The sequence below is a fragment of the Chelonia mydas genome, chromosome 8, assembly GCF_015237465.2.
Source record: "Chelonia mydas isolate rCheMyd1 chromosome 8, rCheMyd1.pri.v2, whole genome shotgun sequence".
NCBI lineage: Eukaryota > Metazoa > Chordata > Testudines > Cheloniidae > Chelonia > Chelonia mydas.
Window position 1 is genome coordinate 28,337,836 of NC_057854.1, and position 23,902 is coordinate 28,361,737.

Here is a 23,902-nt window from a genome sequence, read left to right on the forward strand (position 1 = left end):
AGGTCCTCAGGGCAATTGAAAGACCAAAAATCATTACTTTCCGCTGATAGGTTTTCCCTTCCCAGAGGATACGGAAATGCTCTAGGTAATGTTGATTTATTGAAATGCTCAGCTAGGCATTGCTCAGATCTCACTCTGCTATCTGCTTCTCTGACACAGTTATTTTCAAATAGTCCATCTTGAGAGACTGTTTTGTATAAAAAACATTTAATGGGTTTAGATTTAATATAAAATGATAATTTCCAGACGACTTTGGACAGTAGAAAGTAAGCGCAGTGAAGCTCCTGAAACAATCAAAATGATATATAGCCTTAAAGCACCTGTGACTAACATTTCTTTTACACCCATTGAATACAGTTTTGTATGCTAGCTAGCTGGGTTATATAAAACCCAAAGTACTGCTAGGATAGCATCTTAGGGGGGACTACAGCCTGCACCTGACTCCTGAATTCCTTATCCGGATGGCAAGCGCCTGGCTCCCCCTCTCATTTTCGGAATGAGCTGGAAAATATACCTACTCCTAATACAATTATTCTTACATCACTTTGACAATTTTCACACTCCCCCATGGACCATCCAGAGAGCAATCAGATTTTCAAGCTGTGTTCAGCTAATGATCTCCCATCTAAAAAATGTAACAAACTAGACTTCTGGCCAAAACATTTCTGTCAAGAATCCTCTTTATATAGTTAAAGGGAAGATATTAACTTTAATTGGTTTTAAGTATTCCCCTTATGGGATCAAACTTGATAAGCTTTGTCAGGGTTCTGCTGAGTGTGTAGAGCAGAGGTGAGCAAACTACAACCCGTGGGACCGTCCTGTCTAGCCCTTGAGTGCCTGGCCGGGGAGGCTAGCCCCTGGCCCCTTCACTGCTGTCCCACCTCTCCCGCAGCGTCAGTTTGCCGTGCCGCCAGCACTCTGGGCGGCGTGGCTGTAAGCTCCTGCCGGGCAGCATGACTGCGAGAGCCACCGGCCTACCCCTGTGCGCTAGACTGCGTGGTGGCATGGCTGGCTCCGGCCAAGCGGTGCGGCTGCCAGTCCTGGTGCTCTAAGCAGCATGGTAAGGGAGTGGGGGGGGAGGGGTTGGATAAGAGGCAGGGGATCCTGGGGGACAGTCAGGGGACAGGGAGCAGGGGGCGGTTGGATAGGTGTGGGAGTCCCGGGGGGGCCTGTCAGGGGGCGGGGATGTGGATAGGGGACAGGGAGCAGGGGGGATTGGATAGGGGGTGGGGTCCCAAGAAGGGGCGGTCAGGGGACAAGGAGCAGGGGGTTGGATGGGTTGGGGGTTCTGAGGAGGGCAGTCAGGGGGGCGGGAAGTGGGAGGGGGAGGATAGGGGCGGGCTGTTCGGGGAGGCACAGCCTTCCTTACCCGGCCCTCCATACAGTTTCGGAACCCCAATGTGGCCCTCAGGCCAAAAAGTTTGCCCATCCCTGTTTATAGAGTATCTGCTTTGGGAGAGAGATAGAAAGGACTCAACACTGTATTTTCCTGCTGTACAACATAGATGTATGGGCGAAGCCATAATTTGTACGTGGTGTAATATGGTAGTTCATTCAACCTGTCCATAGTGGCACCGTACTCTAAGCATTAACTTTTGAAATAAGAGTACCTATAGTTCCTGGAGCCACCAGTTTAAATCCCAGCCATATTAACTCAGTCTTTCCTTCACTCAGCCTCTGCAGGTAAACTAAGTGCCATGCAATGTGCGGGGAGGCAAGAAGGTAATTTTTCAGAGGAGATCTTCAAAACCAAGGGCCTGTCTGTTCTGCAAGGTGTCATCGTTCTTTTTATAAGAGAACACCGTTTCACCCAAGGTCCTTGGCCAACATTCCTTTTTCACAACATGTTGTGCGGGGCATTGATTCAGTTTCCTGCTTGGCTGCTACCCTGTTCTCCAGTGATTGCATTTCAGTGGTGGTGTAATTCCCACCATCTACAGTTGTGAAGAGCTCTGTGAAAAAAAACACTCTGTGCAGATGAAATACGTTATTTTACAAGATATAGATATGCTTTCTTCTCTTACCTCTGTATTCTCATATCATTCCTCTAACTGGGACCAGAACCACACCAGCCGAGTTAAAATAAAGTAAGAACACCATGCAGCATCTCTAAAGAGTGTTTTATACCCACTGTTATACCTTACATTATTGAAAAGCTGCATCCCTTCTCTCTAATAAGGTGAGGCTGGATTCCTGTATATACCATATCTCTTTGGGTGAGTAGACATGAACAGCAAGCTTGTACTTAGTCCATGGAAGTAGGAATCAGGGCACTCAGGCTAGGAGCTGTTCCTGTCACTGAGAGTAATCACTTAACTTCTAAGCCTCACTTTCTTCATGTGTAAAATGGGGCTAATACATTTGTGTTACTTAATGAATCACTTTTAGCATCTCACAGGACAGGTGTCATACCAGTGAAATATTATTATTAAAAATGATGCACTGCTTTCCATTAATTAATAAGCCAACATTTTACCTAGTTCATATACCATACGATGGTCTCTGAGATATTGTAGTTATTTCATAGCTCAGTATTTCCTTATACTTAGAATATCTCAGATACCACATGTCACAGTTTCAGAGTTAACTGACTCTTTGGCCCATCTCCTGGTCTTCCTGGAGGTTGCCAGTGTTAGGGCTCAGGTTCACAGCTGTCTCTTCTTTTGTGTGGAGACCTGCATATCGTTCCCTCCAAACCAGGGGTTTAAGCTTGCAGTCCCTCTGCACCTTAGTGTGATTTCCCCAGCAGCTCTGATTGGGGTCCACCTGTGGTTAACCTTTCTCCAGGGGCTTATAACCCTGTATACCAATTACCAACCAGCCTTAACAAAGCAAAACATTCTTAGAGTAAAAGTATTACAGAGAAAAACCCAAATGAAAATTCTAATATATATGCTAAAAACTTTACTGGAGGTCAACCATTAATCTTATGAGGCTCTAGTAACCAAAGTCCTTCCTAAACGCAGCCCAAATCCCTTTCTTTGTGTGTCAGTCTTTTGTGTTATATTTAGACTGTAAGCCCTTTGGGGCAGGAACAGCGGTAATACAAATAAATAATTAATAATGGCTATAGTCCACAAGTGGAAGCTGATATGTTATTGTTGTTATTTATTTGTATTATCACAGGGCCTAGGAGCACTAGTCATGGACCAGGGCCCCAGAGTGCTAGGTGCTGTACAAACACAGAACAAAAAGACATTCTCAGCCCTTTGAAGCTTCCAATCTAAGTAGTGGCTCATAAGTTGCACCACACTTTGAGTGAATTTTCAGTGTGGATTGTACAGTGCTCATTCCATCTTTTCTGCCTCAGAATACTGTAATAACAATGGAAATAAAGGCAAATGGCAAATGGTTTAAAGTACAAGAAATGAGAATTCATGACATCTCTGGGTGTCAGACGGATCTGCTTTTTTTAATAGCACATGTTAACATTTTCAGAGCATGCAGATTGTCCTCACATTGTGTTTAAACTTCAGCCTTGTGCCAAATAGCATGGGAAATGTAAAAAAAAATAGAAAAGAAACAATAGGATTAGCTAGAGCTATAAATAAGAATCAAACCTGCAGTACTAGCTAAAAAATGTACAAGGGTATTAATGCTTATGCTTCAGGGTATAAACTGGTCATTGGGATCACTGGTCCAGAGTGATAACGTACTACATAATAAGATGCATTAATGGATTCCTATGAGGAATCCAGTGTTTAGTACAGAATACTGAATTAGATGTTTTGATATGGCAGTTCCTTTCTTTAGAGAAGAGGTATGGTAAAGCTGTCTGAGCACAGAACTAGAAATTCATGAGTTCTAATCCTGGCTGACAGAGACTGAAACCCTCTGCATCAGTTTTACTGTCTTACTGTGCTTTCAGTATTAAATATTGGTTAGAAGACAATTATGTACTTATTCATTTGGAGGCACTACTGTATAAGGGGATTGTTTAAAGAGTCCTGTGCAGAGGATTAGGTTATGTGTCTGCGCAGAGATTGTTTCCTGACTCTCAAATGCTCATATATAATCATAGGAGCAAAGAGCAATGGAACATGAGTAAGGTGCAACCCATATGGCTTTTCAGGGGCTCTGTTGGTATGGAACTTTGAGCCAGAAAAAAGACTGCTCTGTAATTTGACTGTGTTCAGTGATATTTCTCCTGATTCTAGCAGGATTTTAAGTAGAGCTTTGAGGTGGCAGATTAAGTTGCCTATCTCTCAAATCCCTGTGTTGCATGGTTTTTGCAAATTTATACAGTTCATGGGCCAGTGCGTCTCAGTGCTTGGAAAGGGATTTGATAATGTCAGAGCAGGAGTAGGATGGCTGTCTCATGTTATATGGTATACAGGCAGGAGGTGATGTTTGGAACCCAAAGAGTTGTGTGTACCCATGAAAACATACATAGCATTATCATTGTAACTGTATCACCTTGTGAAATCCAGTAGCAGGTTTATTATCACCAGGGTACATTTGCAAATGCTGCATTAGAACTCTCATGATGATGCTATGAGAGAGCAGTTTCTCCAAGGGAGCACTGCACTCTCTTTACCCACCACTGAACAGTCTCCACAGCAGTCCTCCTGGCACGTATGATTTGAGAGTGGTGGGGGAATGGCCAGCTGCTCAGTAAATTGTGCCTAGAAAGCCCCCTGCGCCCTCCCTATGCATATAGGAGTATGGAGAGCAGCGGCTGCTACTGCAGCAGTGATTGTGAGCTGTGCAGGTACTCTACAGGTTTGAAGATGGATTTAATTTTAGACCAATGATGTAGCTTAACCATAAATAGTCCAGGTTTCTAATTGTGTTATCTAATGTGGAAATAAACAAAGCAACGTTATTCCTAAATTTCCTTTTTGAGGGTCTGTTCCAAAGCCCAGTGAAGTCAATTGGAAGACTCCTAGTGACTTCAGTCACACCCTCTCTGTTAGTTAGAACACAAGTAAGATTGGGGTACTTACTATTCATAAAGTGGAATGCAAACTTGCCCATTCCCCTCAGTCTCCAAAGGCAAAGTTGTAGATAGATGGTGTACTGAATCTTGGATGCCAACAATGTTTCTTGAAGGATCATATCCCCACTTTAAAGTTCGATTTTCAGAAATGTTCAACACCCATGGCAGCTACTACAGTTTATAGGAATTGTGGATGTTTGTTCACATCTGAAACTCAGGTCCAAAGACAAGAAAGCTCTTTTACATTTCATTTTGTATGTCCAGCTCTCTAAGGTTTTTTGTTATTTAAAACAACCCTTAACTGGGATGCGAAGAGGGGTATAAAATAAAGTTATACCTGTAGTGCCGTCAGAATTGGCTTCCTTTAATGGTTTGATATAGTTTGTGTCAATGCCCTGCTCTGCAAGAGCTTTCAACACTACATTGATCTCTACGCTGTCGAATGCTTTTTCATAGTCGATTAAGGCAATACATAAAGGGAATTTGCATTCCCTTGAGCATTCCAATAGGCTGGTTTATAGTGAAAATATGGTCCATTGTGCTGAAATTCCTTTGAAAGCCTGCCTGCTCTCTCAGCTGCTGCTTGTCCAGAATCTGTGAGAGTCGGTTTGTTATTATTTTGGTGAACAGCTTGTAAATATGTGAGAGCAGGCATATTGGACGATAGTTCTTTAGACCTTCCCAGCCGCCCTTCTTGTACACCAGAATGGTGTTGGACTCTTCTAAATCTTCTGCATTTCCAAGTAATGGCTAAACCTCTGAGCAAAGGTTTCCCGGAGGTCTTGGCCTCCAGCTCTTATTTCGATTGTCAGTCCATCTTTACCTGGGGCTTTTCCTTCCTTCTTTTGGTGAACTGCATGTCAAACTTTGCTGACAAAGACTGGGAGTACATGCTCGTTGGTCTTTTGAAGTGTTGTACTGGGACGTTCGTCTGAGACGCGCACAGTTCAGTGTAGAAATCTTTGCAGACCGCGTCCATCCCTGTTCTGTCAATTGCTCGTTTTCCATCCCTGTTCTTCAGTGCCATTATTGTTGAACTGTACAGTGTCAATTACCTTTTGCATTTTTTGAGGCTTCTGCAATCTTCAGTCGTCTTTAAGAGCCTTTCATTTCGGTACGTCTTGAAGTCCTCCTTTTAGTCTTCTTCTTATCAACTTACAGAGGAGGGAGTACTCAAGTTTGTCACCATCATTTCGCTTCATATTCCTCTGCTTCTGTAGCAAGTTCTGTGTTTCCTCTGAGATTCTTCCCTTCGCTTTTTTCAGTCTTTCTTTCTTGGCTAATTTCACGCATTGCCTCAATTTATCAGTGAAGTTTTTATAATCCTCATCGCAGTTATCTATAAGACTCCAGACTTCCTTGGAAATGTTCGCTTTCAAGATTGCCTCATCGAATATTTTTGGCCTCTGTCTCTGATATGCCATCTGTAGTGCTTTCTTCTCCACCTTTTTGTTCAAGTTGAGCTGTGCTCTGAGCAAGTAATGGTCACTACCAGTTTTAAATGATAGTACTACTGAGATGTCTTGTACAGTGCGCTGCTTATTGATCACAATATAGTCAATCTCGTTCTTATTCTTCACATTGGGCGCAATCCATGTCCACTTCCTCTTGGCCTTCTTCTTAAACCAGGTGTTACCAATGAACATTTCTTTAGTCTCCGCCAGAGTTGCCAGTCGCTCTCCTCATGGATTCCATTCACCGATGCTATACCTTCCAATGAACTTTTCACCTTCTTTCCATTTTCCAGCTTTGGCATTGAAATCTCCCATTGTGATCGTATATGTGGATTTTTGAGCAAGGGTTTCCTCAAGCTCCTCATAGAATTCTTCCACATCGTCATCTTCACTTGTGCTTGTGGTAGCATAGATCTGAATAATCTTGAAGGTGCTGTTCTTGTTCAGTTGGAGGTGTAGCACTACGATGTGCAATGACTTGAACTTGTAGGAGATGATTTTTAAGACCATTCCTTGTTAATGATGAAGCCGATTCCTCCAACGGTTCTCACATCTTCTCCTTTTCCCAACATGATAGTACTTTCGTCTCCTTTCTTCGTCGTGTTTTGCAGAGACCAAGGATGTCACAGGCTGTCCTTGCCTTCTCCTCCATTAAATGGTTGATCAAATTGTCTCTCGTCAGTGTCCTGCAGTGCACACTCAGAGGGCAGTCCTTTTTCTGGTCCCTGAGATTCTTAGCCTCTCGTCAACTGAACTCCCACCAAGTGTGAAACAAGGAGACACAATTTCACCAAAACTCTTCACAGCCTGCCTCGAAATGGTAATGAAGTGGATGAATTGGAAGAGTGGAATCAACATCAACGGAGAGCAGTTAAACCATCTCATATTCGCGAACGATATTATGTTGATCCCGAAAATACTATCAAACTACAGAAAATGCTGCGAGAACTCAACACAAAAAGCAGTCAAGTCAGACTGAAAATTAACCGTTGCAAAATGAAATATATGCGGTCTGATACCTCGCTAAAAGCCCAAATAACAATCAAGGGAGAACAAATAGAAGAAGTTGAGCAATATGTCTATTTAGGCTAAGAAATTATCATGCGCCATGATCAGGAGGGTGAACTCTCGCGAAGAAAGAAAGCAGGTTGGTGCACATTCCATTCTATCAAGGATGTCCTCCAAGGAAAAATCAACAAGCCAACACAAGCCAGCCTCTTCAACTCAACGGTACTGCTGGCAATGTTGTACGGCAGTGAAACATGGTCGCTGACGAAGACAGAGGAGCATCAACTATCTGTCACAGAGAGGGCAATGGAAAAAAAATGCGATGGGCCGGGCATATAGCGAGGCTCACTGACAATCGATGGACTCCAGCTGTCGCCGACTGGTACCCACAGGAACTGAAACGACTACTTGGCTGACCTCCAAAGAGATGGGAAGATTTTTATCGTGAAAGGACATGGCCGTACATGGAGAAGGAAGGCCAGGATATGAGAAGAATGGAGGACATGTTGTGATCAGCGCAATCTATATGAGGCTGAAGGACCAATCGATCAAGGTGATCAAAACAACCCTTCCCCTCCCACCGTCAAAACACCTGAGATTAAATAGTACATAAACCTCCTAATTGATGTAATATTTGAGGAAGGGCATAATTCCCACAGCTTTTCTTTTTCCAAAGCAAACCAATATACTTGTAGCTGCTGTATTTAAAAAAAAAATCCTTCCCTACTACACAAAGTTATTTGTAGCGCATCAAGTTATTTATCATCTTTAGGCTTCCAACTGCTGTGGCAATAGCAAGAAACCACTGAGCATCACATATTGAAAGACACAGTGTACCAATCCTTCAAGCTGCTGATTCTTGATTACATGAAGAGTGATACTCCTCCTTGAAGTTCCAAGACTAAGAAAGTCACAGCTGTTGTTGCTGTGGTTACTACTAGCTTCAGCCAAGGTGCCTATACAATAAAAGTGGAGACGTTTATTTCCAAATGCAGATTTTGAATCTCTGCAAAGTTCTGGGGTGTTCAAAACCCCGAGTCCAGTTTGGGTCTAGCTCTATGAAAAAGCAAGTCCTTCTTTCCAGGACATTTACAAATACACATTTAGTTTAGTTACTTATTTGATTGTTCTGTACTGTGTGTTACAATGTTCTTGATTTGATATAAAAAAATGTTTTGAGATTTAATCTAGTCAATTCCTGTATATAGTTTTGTATTTAAATAATATACTTGAACTAAATTAAATGTATTCTTGGGAACTTGAACTTAACCTGTTGCCTCCTTAATCTTGCAGTCTTGTAGAAATGTTTTTTATTAGTATTAATGTATTGACTTTACTATTGACTGATTTTTTTTTTTAAAAAAACAGCGTCTAATATTGTGGCTGAAAATTTGCAAGGTTCATAGAGAGATTCTCTGTTGCAGCTGGCAAGGCTGTATGTCTCAAAACTGAACTTTACAGCAAAACACTATACATAGTTACAATATATCTTTTCCATGTTTATCCTCCCCTGCCACACAAAACTAAGGGAATTGTTTCGTTTAAGTGATTAAGTCCATTCATTTTCAGACCAGCAGTTAAGTGTTTAATGAAGTCAATGGGACCTGAGCACGTACTTAAAGCTAAACATATGTTTAAGTGCTGTCCTGACTAGAGATAGATTTAAGCGTGTTCTTAAGTACTTTCATGAATCTGAGTCATTATGAATGTACCATCTAATAACATATCTAAAATATACTTAGTCATCTAAAACTAGCACACACCAAAAAAAAGGTATTAACTTTGTTTCCTTTTATAGGTGTGAACTAGACCGACAGTATTATGAGATATTGTTGAGAACGTACATAGATTAGTATATGAAAAAGAGATGCTGCTTCAGAAAATAGGTTGATTGCAGAACATATGAAACATTGGACTTCCTGAAGTAACTTTTAATACATAAGTGCTCAAATTTGCATGTTATCACTCACAAAAATCCATTTACTGAAATCCAAATTAATGTGTTTTGTTCAATGCCAAAATTCAGACTTTGGGAAAATAGTTCCACTGGGCTCATCTGTACTTGGATATTATCCAAACACATTGTCTTCCTCCTTAGTCTGACTCTGTCCCCTTTCCAAGAAGTGTACAAGTACCTAGAGCACAATGTGTAGATTAAGCATTTGATGTTTAATAGTATGTTAAGTTAAACCACCTTCTTCAGACTAGTACAGGAAGGATGAAGCATTTTAAAAATATGTAGGGCAGAATTAATAGGGCAGAGAGCACGTGTGATGAACTGCAAGGTTTGGGATGCACTTGTCCAAAGTAATAGACATTCTGTTAGCATATCTTCTCATTTTTATCCTATATGCTATTTAGGATATGCTGTTTCCATTTCTTAAGAGACTGTATCCAGTTGCTTACAGTACCATGTGAAGTATAGGATTTCTTTCTGTTATCATTCACTTTTTAGAGAGTCTCCTCATAGGGCAATTTTTGCTTATGCAAGTAGTCACAATAAAACCTACCCATTTGTTTCTGTCTCATCTGCCCATCACTGTGGTCTCTAAGGGCCACAAAAATACTTAGGAAAATCAACATTTCTCTCCAAAGGACAATATTCCCCACCGCTCCCCTAATTATGCTATCTTGAGTGAGGTGGTTCTTGTGTGGCACTGCAGCAACAGCACCAGCTCCCCAAAATCCTGTCTGCAGAGAACACAGGCAGAGTGCTTGAAGAATCCAATCAGGAGCGGTCACTTTGCACTCTATAGCAGAATGCACTCTGTAAGGTGGAAAGGAAGGAGGGAAGAAGCATGAATTTACCACTGTCATCTTTGGGTTGCCTCGTGCCATTGGTGGTGGTAGCAGCATTCCCTCTTGCACAAAAAGGCCTCAAGTTGCAGGATTCTGGATGTGACTTGTACAAGGTGATCATGGAGAGAGGGTCCTTTGTACTCTCTCTCCCTTGCATAACTGCACGTCATTGGCCAGATTCTGTCTTTGAATAGGCAGTCTGTTCTGGTCATAATTTCCAAACTTAAATGCCTAAAATGAAGCCCTCAAGTTCATATTTAGGCTTCTGGCTACTTCTGATTTTCAGAAGTGCTTAGCACCCTTTGAACAGGTGATGAGAACCTCTGGAAAACAAGTCACTTATCGAGGAGTTTAACTTTAGGTACCCAAGTTTGAAAATGTTGAACTTAATTAATTTACAATTAATTGAGAAGAGTATATTTGCCATACTTCATAGTTCCACGTGAAAATAGATCAATCTGGCTGTAAACATTTTCCCCAGTGATGTTTTATTTTATTGTTTGAGTCATTAAATCCACAATGTGCTTCATAAAGTCTAAAAACAAACATACATCAGTATAATTGTAATTTTGCTAATTTTACTTTTTCTAATTATTATTCACTAGAAAACTACAAAAATTAATGTAATGATTAAGACATGCAGTTACTCCACTTACTTGTGGATTAACTTGTATTTTTCATCTCTTTCATTAGTTTTATTAAAATTTTAAAATTGCCAGAACATATGGAATTTCATTAAATAAGCTTGTTTACCATTATGTGTTTATAGTTAGAAAAGTGACTCTATTGAAATGATACTTTCTCGGCCATTATATTGTCTTCCTGTATATTTTTGAATTTTATCTGCTTACTTACTGACTAAAACAAGTTTGTATTCCCATTATCAAGGCAAAGCCATCTCAGTCCTGGAAGAATGAGCTAGATTTATTTCCCCCCTCCCTCATGCATCGTCAATGACATTTTTAGCCACATTGCAGTGAGAGAAGGAGGAACAGCAGCATAATGTTCAGATTTCACACAGAGTTTGTGGTACTGCCAGTTAGAAAAATTGGGCCAAAGCCTGATCCCATTGAAATACATGAAGGATTTGGCCCATCTTTTTCATTGTAAAGTGTACGTATTTGGGGCCCGATCTCTTCTCCCTGTACTGGTAGAAAACCAGCGTAAGTGAAAGAAGAATCAGGCCCCTGCCCTGGGGGTTTTTAGGAGATATTAAGTATGGAACTCCCAGTGTCATTTTACCATCATTTATCTAACTGCAACTATGCTGTAAGGGGTAAATTTTCAAAAGGCCTAAGGCTTGTTGAAGCTATGGGGCAAAAAAATCTGCCATCAACAGATGTTGATGATATTTCTCTTTTTTTCTTGCAGGCCCTTCGAATCACCACAGCCAGTCAACACTGAGACCACCTCTCCCACCTCCTCACAATCATACACTGTCTCATCATCACTCCTCTGCCAACTCCCTCAATAGGAACTCTCTCACAAATCGGCGGAACCAGATCCATGCACCAGCTCCTGCACCAAATGACTTGGCCACCACTCCTGAGTCTGTGCAACTTCAAGACAGCTGGGTACTCAATAGTAATGTTCCACTTGAGACCAGGTAGGTCGCAAGGAATGATCTTCAGTAGGACTGCTCTAAAAATACACAGTATAGTCTCAATTATCTGACTGTCATGGGGACGATGAATAAGATTGGATAAATGAGATTTCATACGATTGAGGGAATTTACAGTACAGGTTTCGGATAGCAGGGATTTTTGGTTAATTGAGACTTGGAAACTCAAGGCTGCCTTATACTGAAAGTACTGCAATGTTACATAAACATGTATAAAATCAACTGCATTGAAAAAGAACAGCTAAGAAAATACATATGAATTTGGTTAAAAGAAAAGAAATATATTTTATTAACATTATGTCAATTCATCTTTTACCTAACACAACATAAAAATATATATTTAGTTTAGAATAGCTGTTATTCATTTGGCATTGATAAATGGACAGCTAGACACCTCTTTGTTTGTCTCTTATTTTAATACTTGTTTATTCATTCAGACAGCTCTTGTGTACCTAACTAATAGAATTAGCATAACATATTTTTACTCCAAAGCTCAGGGGGAACTTACTTATAAGAGTATATTGACTTTCACTGATAAATTATGCGTTTGGCCTATCCTGAAGTAATAAATGAAGACTCATTTGAAATTTAGTGTTTTGGGAGACCTTTAGAAACAATCCCTGATTCAAGATTGACAGAAGTTTAATTTTAATTTATATTTCATCCAACATGCAGACTCACTTTAATCCCTCCCGTGCACACTAGCGGCTTGAAGCCTGTGGGGCACACAGTTATGTATAAAAGAAAAAAAAAGTGCAACACTTATGATCGCCAAAATAAATCAATACAAAAAGACGTTTTCTGACATACTGCATTTCTAAACGTTCAGTTTCATTGTCATTTTTTTTCATCTTAATTCTAACTTGTGCTTTAAATATCAGAAACACTGGCAAAGCTGGTCTCATGGAAATTAGAACTAGCAACTGTGGTGATACATCTGTTCACTGGCACCAACCCACTGCTCTTTCTGCCCACTCCTATCTTTCGAGTGGGCAGGCTGGTTATTGAAACATACAGGACTTATTGGAGGGTGTCATAGAGCAAGTGTCTTGTATCTGCAGTTGTGGGTGCCCATAAGAATAGATTAGAAAGTTATTGTACTTTATACATTTCGGTAAACATAATTGTAGTGTCCCTCACTCTCAAATGGGGAGGGAGGCCACTCCACCTCACTACAGGCGGGTAGTAATCAGTCTATGGGGAAGCTCTGGCCCTCTGGGGTGGAGGGGACAGAGTGCAAACAGTCTTTAGCCCACAGCCTTCTGCCTGGGACAGACAGCAATTAACAGTCTATCGTGGCAGTCTATAAGGAAGCTCTGGCCCTATGGGCGGGGCAGAGCCCAAGCAGTCTTTAGCCAAGAGCCTTCTGCCAGGGGCAGACAGCAAACTGTCTATGGCCCAGCTTCCTGGCTGGCCTAAGGTAGGTAGGCTGCCACCCCGGGGATGGGGTTGGCAGTAAGGGGACCTGGGCTCACCCTACTCCCAGTCCAGGGCCGTAACAGTTCCAGGGAATCCTGCCACTGGGTCAGTGGGGATCCTGCCAAAACACACTGACTCACTCTCTGGCAGCAAAACCTGGACTAAAATCTGGTTCCCCTTGACCACTCTCTACCACAGCCTGGGTGTAGGGGGGCTCCATAGTCCAAAGGTCCTCTGTCCCCTCTGGTTACTCGGCAGCCAGTAGTCCCCACAGCTCCTCGGGGCACTTGTCTGCCTCCTCCGACTGCAGGGCATAGCTCCACTTAGGGCCAAGTCAGGGATCCTGGAAGAGAAGTCTGCCCTGCTAGTCTCCAGCACCAGCTGAGCTGCAGGGCTCTCATTTTATACTTCCTGTCCTGCCCCAGGACTTCTGGAGGGGTGGGGTGGGGTGGATTTAGCTCCGCTCACCACGGGGAGTATAGTGGTTTCTTGCTCTCCAGGTCGGAGGGAGGCCATTCTGCCTCACTACAGTAATGCTATGAAGTAAGAGAATGGAGCAGATGGGAAAGTGTATTGGTGGTGGGATGTACTTGCACACCCATGTTTGCATAGGTTAATTATTGGTTGAGAAGTTGGATTGTTTTCCACACGGTGTCACTCATTCGTGGTTTTGGTTTGAAGGGCAGCCATAGCTGTTGGGATTTGACATGAACTGGAATCTTTCTAAGCATACAGGAATTGCCATACTGGATCAGGCCAAGGTCCATCTTCTTCAGTCTCTGGCTGTGGCCAGTACCAAATGGTTCAGCTGAAGGCAGTAGGCAGATGTGAGATAATCAGCCCCTATTCCTCCCTCTCCTTTGGTCTTGTCCTGCTCTCTAATAGCTAGAGATTGGTTTAAGATTGGGTTCTTTCTGTGGTGCTCTAGAGGTCAGTCGTTATTGCTGGACTTAGACTTGAATCAATCAAGTAAATGGCAGTGGCTACATAAACTGCCTGGGAATGAGTGTGGTTTGGTTTGGTTTTATGCTGAATCTAGAGCGTGGAGCTGTTATGGTCCATTAGTCAGAGTTGCTATACTGCAATGATTTGTTCTGGAGAAGACTAGTATTGGAGAGTTGGGGAGCAGGTCTACCTTCAGTTATGCTCACGCTGCTCCTGTTAGCTTTGTGACAGTGACACAGTTAGACCTGAGGGCAAAACCAGGCAGTTGATGTGGAGGATAAAAAGGAACACATCTAACTTTGTTTTTATATATTATCAGGAGCTTGGCTTCAATATTTGCCATTTCAGGGTCCAAGGAATATTATACTCTGTAGATTTTGACCTATTCTGGGACTCACTAAATACATTCTGTACCTCTACTTCATATTATTCTGCCCTGCTAAGACTCTGATATGGGCCAGGGATGCTGTGGAGGAGCTGAGCACAAAAGCCAGAGGGAAGTGAGGGTTATCAGAAGTTTCAGGTGACCAAATTGAAAATTGGAGATGATGGCTCTGGTGCCGATTTCTTTTACTAAGAAAGTTGTAACAGATAAGAATATTTTTGACCAACTGCCAAGACACTATTCTTAAGTGCCAGATCTGTTGAGAATACATCTGCTACTATGTGGAACTTGATCTTACATAGTAAAGTGGAACTAGCATCTATTACTGAGAACTGTCTAGATAAAAATTCGAGTCCTCTTTGGGATGGCCTGATCCTGCCAGGAAATTCACTGTCTGAGGCTAAAATGCAAAGGGAGATAGTGTCCGTCTATTTAAGAACTCTTCTAGAGAGTAGACTGTTGTTCTTCAATACACAAAATACTTGGAACACATAACCATGATGAACCAAGTTTTAAATTCTCCAATTTACCAACCACTACATACCTGGGGGGAATTCCATAGTGCATTTGCTGAATTCATATTGGTCATGATATAGGAGCCCAAGGGATGTTATTCATAGAGTGTTAGATGTCAGGGATGAGTGGCAGAGCAAGGAAGACAAAATGCGATCCCAATTCTCTGCTGTAACCACTAAACCATATTTGTTATCTAGGGTACACAATCCTGCAACCTTAGCATAGTTAATCCTTACTTGTGTTTTTTGAGGTTGTCAGGGTTCCTTTCCCACTCTGAACTCTAGGGTACAGATGTGGGAACCTGCATGAAAGACCCCCTATGCTTATTTCTACCTGCTTAGGGTAAAACTTCCCTAAGGCACAAACTTTTTGTCCTTGGAGGGTACGCTGCCACCACCAAGTGATTTAACAAAGAATCAGGGAAAGGACCACTTGGAGTTCCTATTCCCCCAAAATATCCCCCCAAGCCCTTACACCCCCTTTCCTGGGGAGGCTTGAGAATAATATCCTAACCAATTGGTTATAAAGTGATCACAGACCCAAACCCCTAGGTCTTAGGACAATAGAGAAATCAGTCAGGCTCTTAAAAGAAGCAGAACTTTATTAGAAAGAAAACTGGTAAAAGAAGCACCTCTGTAAAATTAGAAGGGAAGCTAATCCCACAGGGCAATCAGATTTAAAACACAGAGGATTTCCCTCTCGGCAAAAACTTTAAAGTTACAAAAAGAAAACCAGGAATACACCTTCCTCTCAGCACAGAGAAAATCAGAAGCCAAAACAAAAGTAAACGGACGCATTTCCTTGCTAGTACTTACTAATTCTAATGGAGTTGGATTGCTTGCTTTCTTGAACTCTCTCCAGCAAGCACACAGAACAGACAGACAAACCCCGCACCTTCCCCCCGCTCCCCCCGATTTGAAAGTATCTTGTCTCCTTATTGGTCCTTCTGTTCAGGTGCCAGCCAGGTTACCTGAGCTTCTTAACCCTTTACAGGTAAAAGGATATTGTGCCTCTGGCCAGGAGGGATTTTATAGTACTGTATACAGGAAGGTTGTTATCCTTCCCTTTATATTTATGACAGAGGTCAATGTGACTACCTAGGTAAGGAAGGGTTTTTTAGGATTGCACCTTCAGTGTACAAGATGTCTACACCCTTCAGGAACAAGACAGGGACAACAGAGAAAAAAAAGTGAAAATATGTGTATTGGCATATGTATATTTATGTGATTTACATCTGCATGATATATAGACTGCATTTGATTGCTAAGGAGTCTTACAGATTAACAAGATAAAATTTCACAGGACTTGTCATCAGCCTTATTTTCCAATTGTGTGCCTTGTAGCCCATGTCAGTTTAATTATAGATGAGAGATCCTTGAATTTTCTTTTTTGATAATAAAATCTCCAGCAACACACAAATTCACCTTGAAAACAAAAGATCGGTTTGCTAATGCCAGTATTCTTAGCTGATATAGGATATTCGGGGGTTATGAATTGAAGTCATTGGTACACACAGGCTTTTCACAACAAACATTCTCACTCTGCTGTGCTTAAGATCATTGCAAAGTTGTTCCATGATTGATTTTTCTTAGTATCTAAGATTAAATAGCTGACAGGTCTTGATGATAAACTCCATCATAAGAATATTAACCCAGGAAAAGGTTTTGTTTTTTTTCCTTTTTATGATTTCTAGTAAGTTTTACTAAAATTGATACCTGCAGAACCAAATCCATCTGTAACTTTCAAAATGAGTCTGTAATTCTTACCCATGTTCCAAAACTAATGTGGCCTCTAAATTCTTATTAGAGCCAATGCAGAAACGAACGAGACCTTTATGTTGCTCTTTCAGTTCAGTCTTTATTTTATAGCTTTACCTTGCTGCATTGCACTGATCCCACCAAGCCAGTGGCTCTTCACGTTGCAATGCACTTTAATTTTGCAGTTTTCTTAGTCTTCCTTGAAACTTGTCAGCTTATTAATCTCAATATTGGACCTGCTCAATAGGCAAAGTCACCATTTACAACCTATGCTGTGCATTTGAGAGGGAGGAGAGTTTTACAACTCTTGCTTTTTCAGCTTTTCAGTTATCTTGAATAAATTCTGCTCCACGCCAAAATGCACATTACCAACAATCACATTTCTGGCTATGAAAAAGACAATTAAGTGAATAGTAACATAGCTATTTTACAGGAAAAAATTATGTTGGAGACACAAAATTCAGATATCAGTTTAGATTCCATATACCTCCTTGTCTGAGTATGGAAGGCACACAATAAAGTTATAAATCCAAATGGAGGCTGTAGCTGAGTGGTGCAGTGTAAATCTGCGGTATCCTTTGCTCCAAATAAGACTGCTCTCCTTTCTCCTCTGCTGTGGCCTTTGGAAACCCATCTCTCCACTCCCCCCTTACTAATCCTGTGGTCCATTGGAAGGTACAGCAGATACTTTTTAAATGTCAGTCTTCACTACTTGGATCTTATTTCAGTGTTGTGAGGGTTTTTTTGTTTGTTTTTTTATTTTTTGTTTTATTTTGTTGTTGTTTTATGAGAGTAGTTTGGGATGGAGCTGAGTTATTAAAAATAAATAAATAAAAAAATGTGTCCAATTTGATTAGGTCATTATTGGTTTTATGGGATTATGGGTAAATGGCATATGTTTCAGCTTGGGTTTTCTTAATCATAGCTCTTTAACGTATATGCAAAAGAAAAAATATACACTGGTAAAATACATAGTTTTAAATTTACACTGAAAAATCACTCAAATTATTATTATTTAAGTAAATTTGATGCATCCTCCCCACATAACCTTCCTTCTTACAGTCATTGCATGCATACACCTTGCTCTTAAGAGGAGTATGTGAAATTTTAGGCCAGAATAAGTTGTTACATCTTCTTTAAAGACAGGTTTCAGAGTAACAGCCGTGTTAGTCTGTATTCGCAAAAAGAAAAGGAGTACTTGTGGCACCTTAGAGACTAACCAATTTATTTGAGCATAAGCTTTCGTGAGTTACAGCTCACTTCATCGGATGCATCCGATGAAGTGAGCTGTAGCTCACGAAAGCTTATGCTCAAATAAATTGGTTAGTCTCTAAGGTGCCACAAGTACTCCTTATCTTCTTTAAAGTAGCTGAGGTATCTAATGGAAGAGGTCATATATCCTTAACTAAAACCACATGAGTACACTACCATGGCACATCAAGATGCTTCCTCTAAGATTCATTTCTAGAATACTGAGCTGCTTCACCTTTAAGCTCAAAGCTGCAGTTTAATGCTCTTTAACTTTTATTATTCTCCCTGCAGTCTGTTTCAGACGGTCTTCTCCTCCTTTGAAAAAGTGCTGGGATTCCACATTTTCCAGTTAAGAGGTGTTCATTTATTGCTTCTCCAATCAGTACTTTTTATGCGATTGAATAATGAGAATGCTAACTTTGAACATTGATATGATTTTCACCCTTCTGATATGGCCAAAGACGCAGTTTTCAACTTTAAAGGTTGAAACACTTTTGAGGGATTCTTTATGGGAGCACACAGTGAGAGCACTATCACTTTACAGTGAAAGTTTACATCATTCCCTGCCCTGTAATAGTCGTCTTTGTTACGGAAACTTCACACTGGGCCATTTGCAGATGCCAGTCAAAGGCATAATGGCTCATAAATGAGGGTAACCCAAGAGCTATTATAGATTTTCTTTGAAAGGATATTTGTCTGAGATTGCATGATACCCTAATGCTAGTTCTTATGCCTGATGTTATTTATATTGCTATGAATTAAGCCTGCATCACTGTAATTAGCAATGCTTAGTTCAGAAAGAAAGGAAAATTCTTAAATAGCAATAGAAATTAGGCCCATTCTTCTTCATTGCGAGAATATTTTTGACTGATTCCTTCCATTCTATGGGTTGCATATATTTTGTTAGATGTTCACTTCTATATACTGTATATTTGGGATTGTTGGCAGGGAGCTGTCTATAGGCTTCAGGGAACATTATGGCAGAGTGGCAGCTCTGCTTCAGTTAAGGTGGAGAGTTGGTTGCTGTTGACAAGGCAACAATTCTATGGGCTCTAAAATCCACATTTGAACTTGGATTGTCTTTAAATCTGTCATGCCGTATTGGGGTGTGGTGTAAGATTAGTGGTCCAAATTTGAGGTCATTTGAGTAAAGATTCACGCACACACACACACACACAATCAGCTGTTTACAAAATCATCTGGTTCTTCTAACATTTTATGTGTGTGCGCACCCACATACGAGGCTCAAAGGATGGTTATAATCCTCCCCAAACTTATCTCAACTAGTGCATGGTATGCATTGCCCTTTTGGGGAAACAATACTGCTAAAGTTATTATGGGTGAAGTTTGGAACTCCAGGTCAGCATGAGCTCAACTCACACACCTCAAAGACTGAAATATGCATGTGCAAAAAGACTAGGGTTCTGTTGAAGGTGGACGGTTTGCACGTAGTTTATCACAGTAACTGGATGGCTCAATGTGATGTTCTCTGAACCTGAGCTGCTCCTATGCACTGTAAGTTCAAGTCCTATACTTGGCAGTTTTTAGATTATATACATTGTGCATACCAGCTGGTCTTCACCTGTGTTCTTCAGGGGCACCCTTTGGAAATTCGAGAGACCAAGATTTCTAGTTTGAGTGATACTTTAAAGTGCCCTAAAATCCACTTGCAGACTCCAGTGGTACTTTACAAGTATTGTCAAAATAATTAGTAGTAATTAAATAGAGGAAAGATGAAGTACTCTTGTTAGCAGTTTGGGAAATGCAATTATGACTCATATTCTTTCCCCATTTTCTGAATGATGGAACTAAGTATGATCAAAGGAAAGCAGGTCGCTGGGTCATTTGGTCAAGGGCTTCCTGTTATACAGTCCCCCTTATATAAGCTCTTCATAACATTTTCAGATGCTCATAATCCAACTTCTGCCTTTTGGAGTTTAAGAGGAAATGTTCCCTGGAGGCAGTTTATCCCATAATAATTTACAGTCTTTTGTGGTCTTTTTCACTTTTTTGTGAAGCATTTGGTGCTGGACAATGTTGGTGACTGGTGGGCCGCTGGTCTGACCCAGTGTGGCAGTTGTTGTCAGAAACTCTAGTGTCTTGTTTCAACAATTCTTTGCTATTTGGGTTGTCTTTTGCACTCCCTTGGGATAGATATAAATTATTACCCAGGCAGTGAAGAATCAGAGCCCTAAGTGAATGTCAAAGTAACAGAAGGCGGGTATATTTGTGCCAGTATTACTGTAAGCAATATGCCCATATGTGCCATTGCTGATGGAAGCAAATCTGTAGGAACCTCTATGAGCATGGATGCATATGGACAAACAGGTATGAAGACAATGAGCACCATGGAAACACCTTGAGTTAAGTAATAGAATTAAGAAGGGCTCAAGGTGTTTCCATGGTGCTCCATACTAAAGGCAGTGTGCACCTGCATCACGTACAGGCAGCTCCAGGAGGGATTATGTTTGAGTGAGGTCTGGGCACACAGAGAGAGAGCAGCTGCTGCTATACCCATTCACAGGGTACAGTACATTTCCCCTTGAATGTCTGGCTGGTTTGGGGTGGGAGCGAGGCAATGGGTCCATCACACTCTTGCCCTCTTTGATGGCCTGCGGTCAGGGAGCAGATCCTTCACTCACCTCTTTACCAGACGGAAGCTGGGTAGAATTCATGTGTGCCAAGGCAGCTGCCATGTGCCTTCTGGGCCTATCTAAATAAGTTAATAAATAAATGAATGAAGCATGTTGGAGAACCTGAGGGTAGTATACGCTTTGCCCAAAAGCATCTTCAAGCAGTTGACCAAGCTTTTGGGCCATTTTAGAAAGGTCAGTTTAGCAGACTAACGTAGTTCTAGGTTAACCTAACGAATGTAGACTCTTTGATTATCAGAAAAGGAGAAGGAGGCACACTGGCAAAAGCACCCCTTTAAGAGAGAAGTTCCAAATAATGATAGGGATGTTCTAGCTGTTAGAAGGCAGGATTTCTGCTTTCATCCTTTGCTCTCATTCTAGTTTGTAAAGATTGAGACATGACAAACCAACAGTGGAATCTGCTTTGGGGCAAAAGGCGAACATGTTTAAGATTTTTTTGTTATTAAAATATTGTTGTTTTTTCCACCCTGATTAATTGGCCTGATTTAGGCTTTTATCCTTGTAACATTTAAATATAGTCTCTAATTGTAAGATTATTTTATGTGGATAGCCCATTTGTTGAGATGTTTTGTAATTTAAGGAAGAATCTGAGTAAAAGGGACCTGAACAGTCTTGCATTTCTGCATACCATAGCCACTTGGAACTTTGCAGCAGATAAAACCAAATCTTTCCTCTTCAAAGGGACAGGCTACTATAATTTCAGCTAAAGGAGAACTGCCTGGACATACTGGGTCTATGACACACAGTGGAGTAGTTTGGATTCTATCTAGTGCAAGTTTCAGATTAGCAGCCATGTTAGTCTGTATCCGCAAAAAGAAAAGGAGTACTTGTGGCACCTTAGAGACTAACAAATTTATTTGAGCATAAGCTTCGTGAGCTACAGTTCACTTCATCGGATGCATGCAGTGGAAAATACAGTGGGGAGATTTATATACACAGAGAACATGAAACAATGGGTGTTACCATACACACTGTAACGAGAGTGATCAGGTAAGGTGAGCTATTACCAGCAGGAGAGCGGGGGGAGGACCTTTTGTAGTGATAATCAAGATGGGCCATTTCCAGTAGTTGACAAGAACATCTGAGGAACGGGGGGGGGGGGGGTAATAGTTTTACTATGTGTAATGACCCATCCACGCCCAGTCTTTATTCAAGCCTAAGTTAATTGTATCCAGTTTGCAAATTAATGCCAGTTCAGCAGTCTCTCATTGGAGTCTGTTTTTGAAGTTTTTTAGTTGAATTGCCACTTTTAGTTCTGTAATCGAGTGACCAAAGAGATTGAAGTGTTCTCCGACTGGTTTTTGAATGTTATAATTCTTGATGTCTGATTTGTGTCCATTTATTCTTTTACGTAGAGACTGTCCAGTGTGGCCAATGTACATGGCAGAGGGGCATTGCTGGCACATGAACGAGCCTCTGATAGTGTGGCTGATGTCATTAGGCCCTGTGATGGTGTCCCCTGAATAGATATGTGGACACAGTTGGCAACGGGCTTTGTTGCAAGGATAGGTTCCTGGGTTAGTGGTTCTGTTGTGTGGTGTGTGGTTGCTGGTGAGTATTTGCTTCAGGTTTGGGGGTTGTCTGTAAGCAAGGACTGGCCTGTCTCCCAAGATCTGTGAGAGTGATGGATCGTCCTTCAGGATAGGTTGTAGATCCTTGATGATGCATTGGAGAGGTTTTAGTTGGGGGCTGAAGGTGATGGCTAGTGGCATTCTGTTATTTTCTTTGTTGGGCCTGTCCTGTAGTAGGTAACTTCTGGGTACTCTTCTGGCTCTGTCAGTCTGTTTCTTCACTTCAGCAGGTGGGTATTGTAGTTGTAAGAATGCTTGATAGAGATCTTGTAGGTGTTTGTCTCTGTCTGAGGGGTTGGAGCAAATGCGGTTGTATTGTAGAGCTTGGCTGTAGACAATGGATCATGTGGTGTGGTCTGGATGAAAGCTGGAGGCATGTAGGTAGGCATAGCGGTCAGTAGGTTTCTGGTATAGGGTGGTGTTTATGTGACCATCGCTTATTAGCCCTATAGTGTCCAGGAAGTGGATCTCTTGTGTGGACTGGTCCAGGCTGAGGTTGATGGTGGGATGGAAATTGTTGAAATCATGGTGGAATTCCTCAAGGGCTTCTTTTCCATGGGTCCAGATGATGAAGATGTCATCAATGTAGCGCAAGTAGAGTAGGGGCATTAGGGGACGAGAGCTGAGGAAGAATCATAGAATATCAGGGTTGGAAGGGACCTCAGGAGGTCATCTAGTCCAACCCCCTGCTCAAAGCAGGACTGATCCCCGACTAAATCATCCAGGGCTTTGTCAAGCCTGACCTTAAAAACTTCTAAGGAAGGAGATTCCACCACCTCCCTAGATAACGCATTCCAGTGTTTCACCACCCTCCTAGTGAAAAAGTTTTTCCTAATATCCAACCTAAATCTCCCACACTGCAACTTGAGACCATTACTCCTTGTTCTGTCATCTGCTACCACTGAGAACAGTCTACAGCCATCCTCTTTGGAACCCCTTTTCAGGTAGTTGAAAGCAGCTATCAAATCCCCCCTCATTCTTCTCTTCCAAAGACTCAACCTCCCCAGTTCCCTCAGCCTCTCCTCATAAGTCATGTGTTCCAGTCCCCTAATCATTTTTGTTGCCCTCCGCTGGACTCTTTCCAATTTTTCCACATCCTTCTTGTAGTGTGGGGCCCAAAACTGGACACAGTACTCCAGATGAGGCCTCACCAATGTCGAATAGAGGGGAACGATCACGTCCCTCAATCTGCTGGCAATGCCCCTACTTATACAACCTAAAATGCCATTGGCCTTCTTGGCAACAAGGGCACACTGTTGACTCATATCCAACTTCTCGTCCACTGTAACCCCTAGGTCCAATTCTGCAGAACTGCTGCCGAGCCATTCGGTCCCTAGTCTGTAGCGGTGCATTGGATTCTTCTGTCCTAAGTGCAGGACTCTGCACTTGTCCTTATTGAACCTCATCAGATTTCTTTTGGCCCAATCCTCCAATTTGTCTAGATCCCTCTGTATCCTGTCCCTACCCTCCAGCGTATCTACCACTCCTCCCAGTTTAGTGTCATCTGCAAACTTGCTGAGGGTGCAATCCACACCATCCTCCAGATCATTAATGAAGATATTGAACAAAACCGACCCCAGGAC

At 41.6% G+C, this 23,902-nt stretch overlaps 1 protein-coding gene across 3 annotated transcripts in view; it reads left to right on the forward strand.

Moving 5' to 3' along the window:
• Nucleotides 1–23,902, forward strand: part of TENM2 (teneurin transmembrane protein 2) — an 832,723-nt gene that overhangs the window by 553,933 nt on the left and 254,888 nt on the right. For all 3 annotated transcript variants that reach the window (XM_043521038.1, XM_037906816.2, XM_043521040.1), the window contains one exon: nt 11,572–11,806. In XM_043521038.1, coding sequence (XP_043376973.1) covers nt 11,572–11,806 — 235 coding nt within the window. The remainder of the gene's footprint in view (nt 1–11,571; nt 11,807–23,902) is intronic.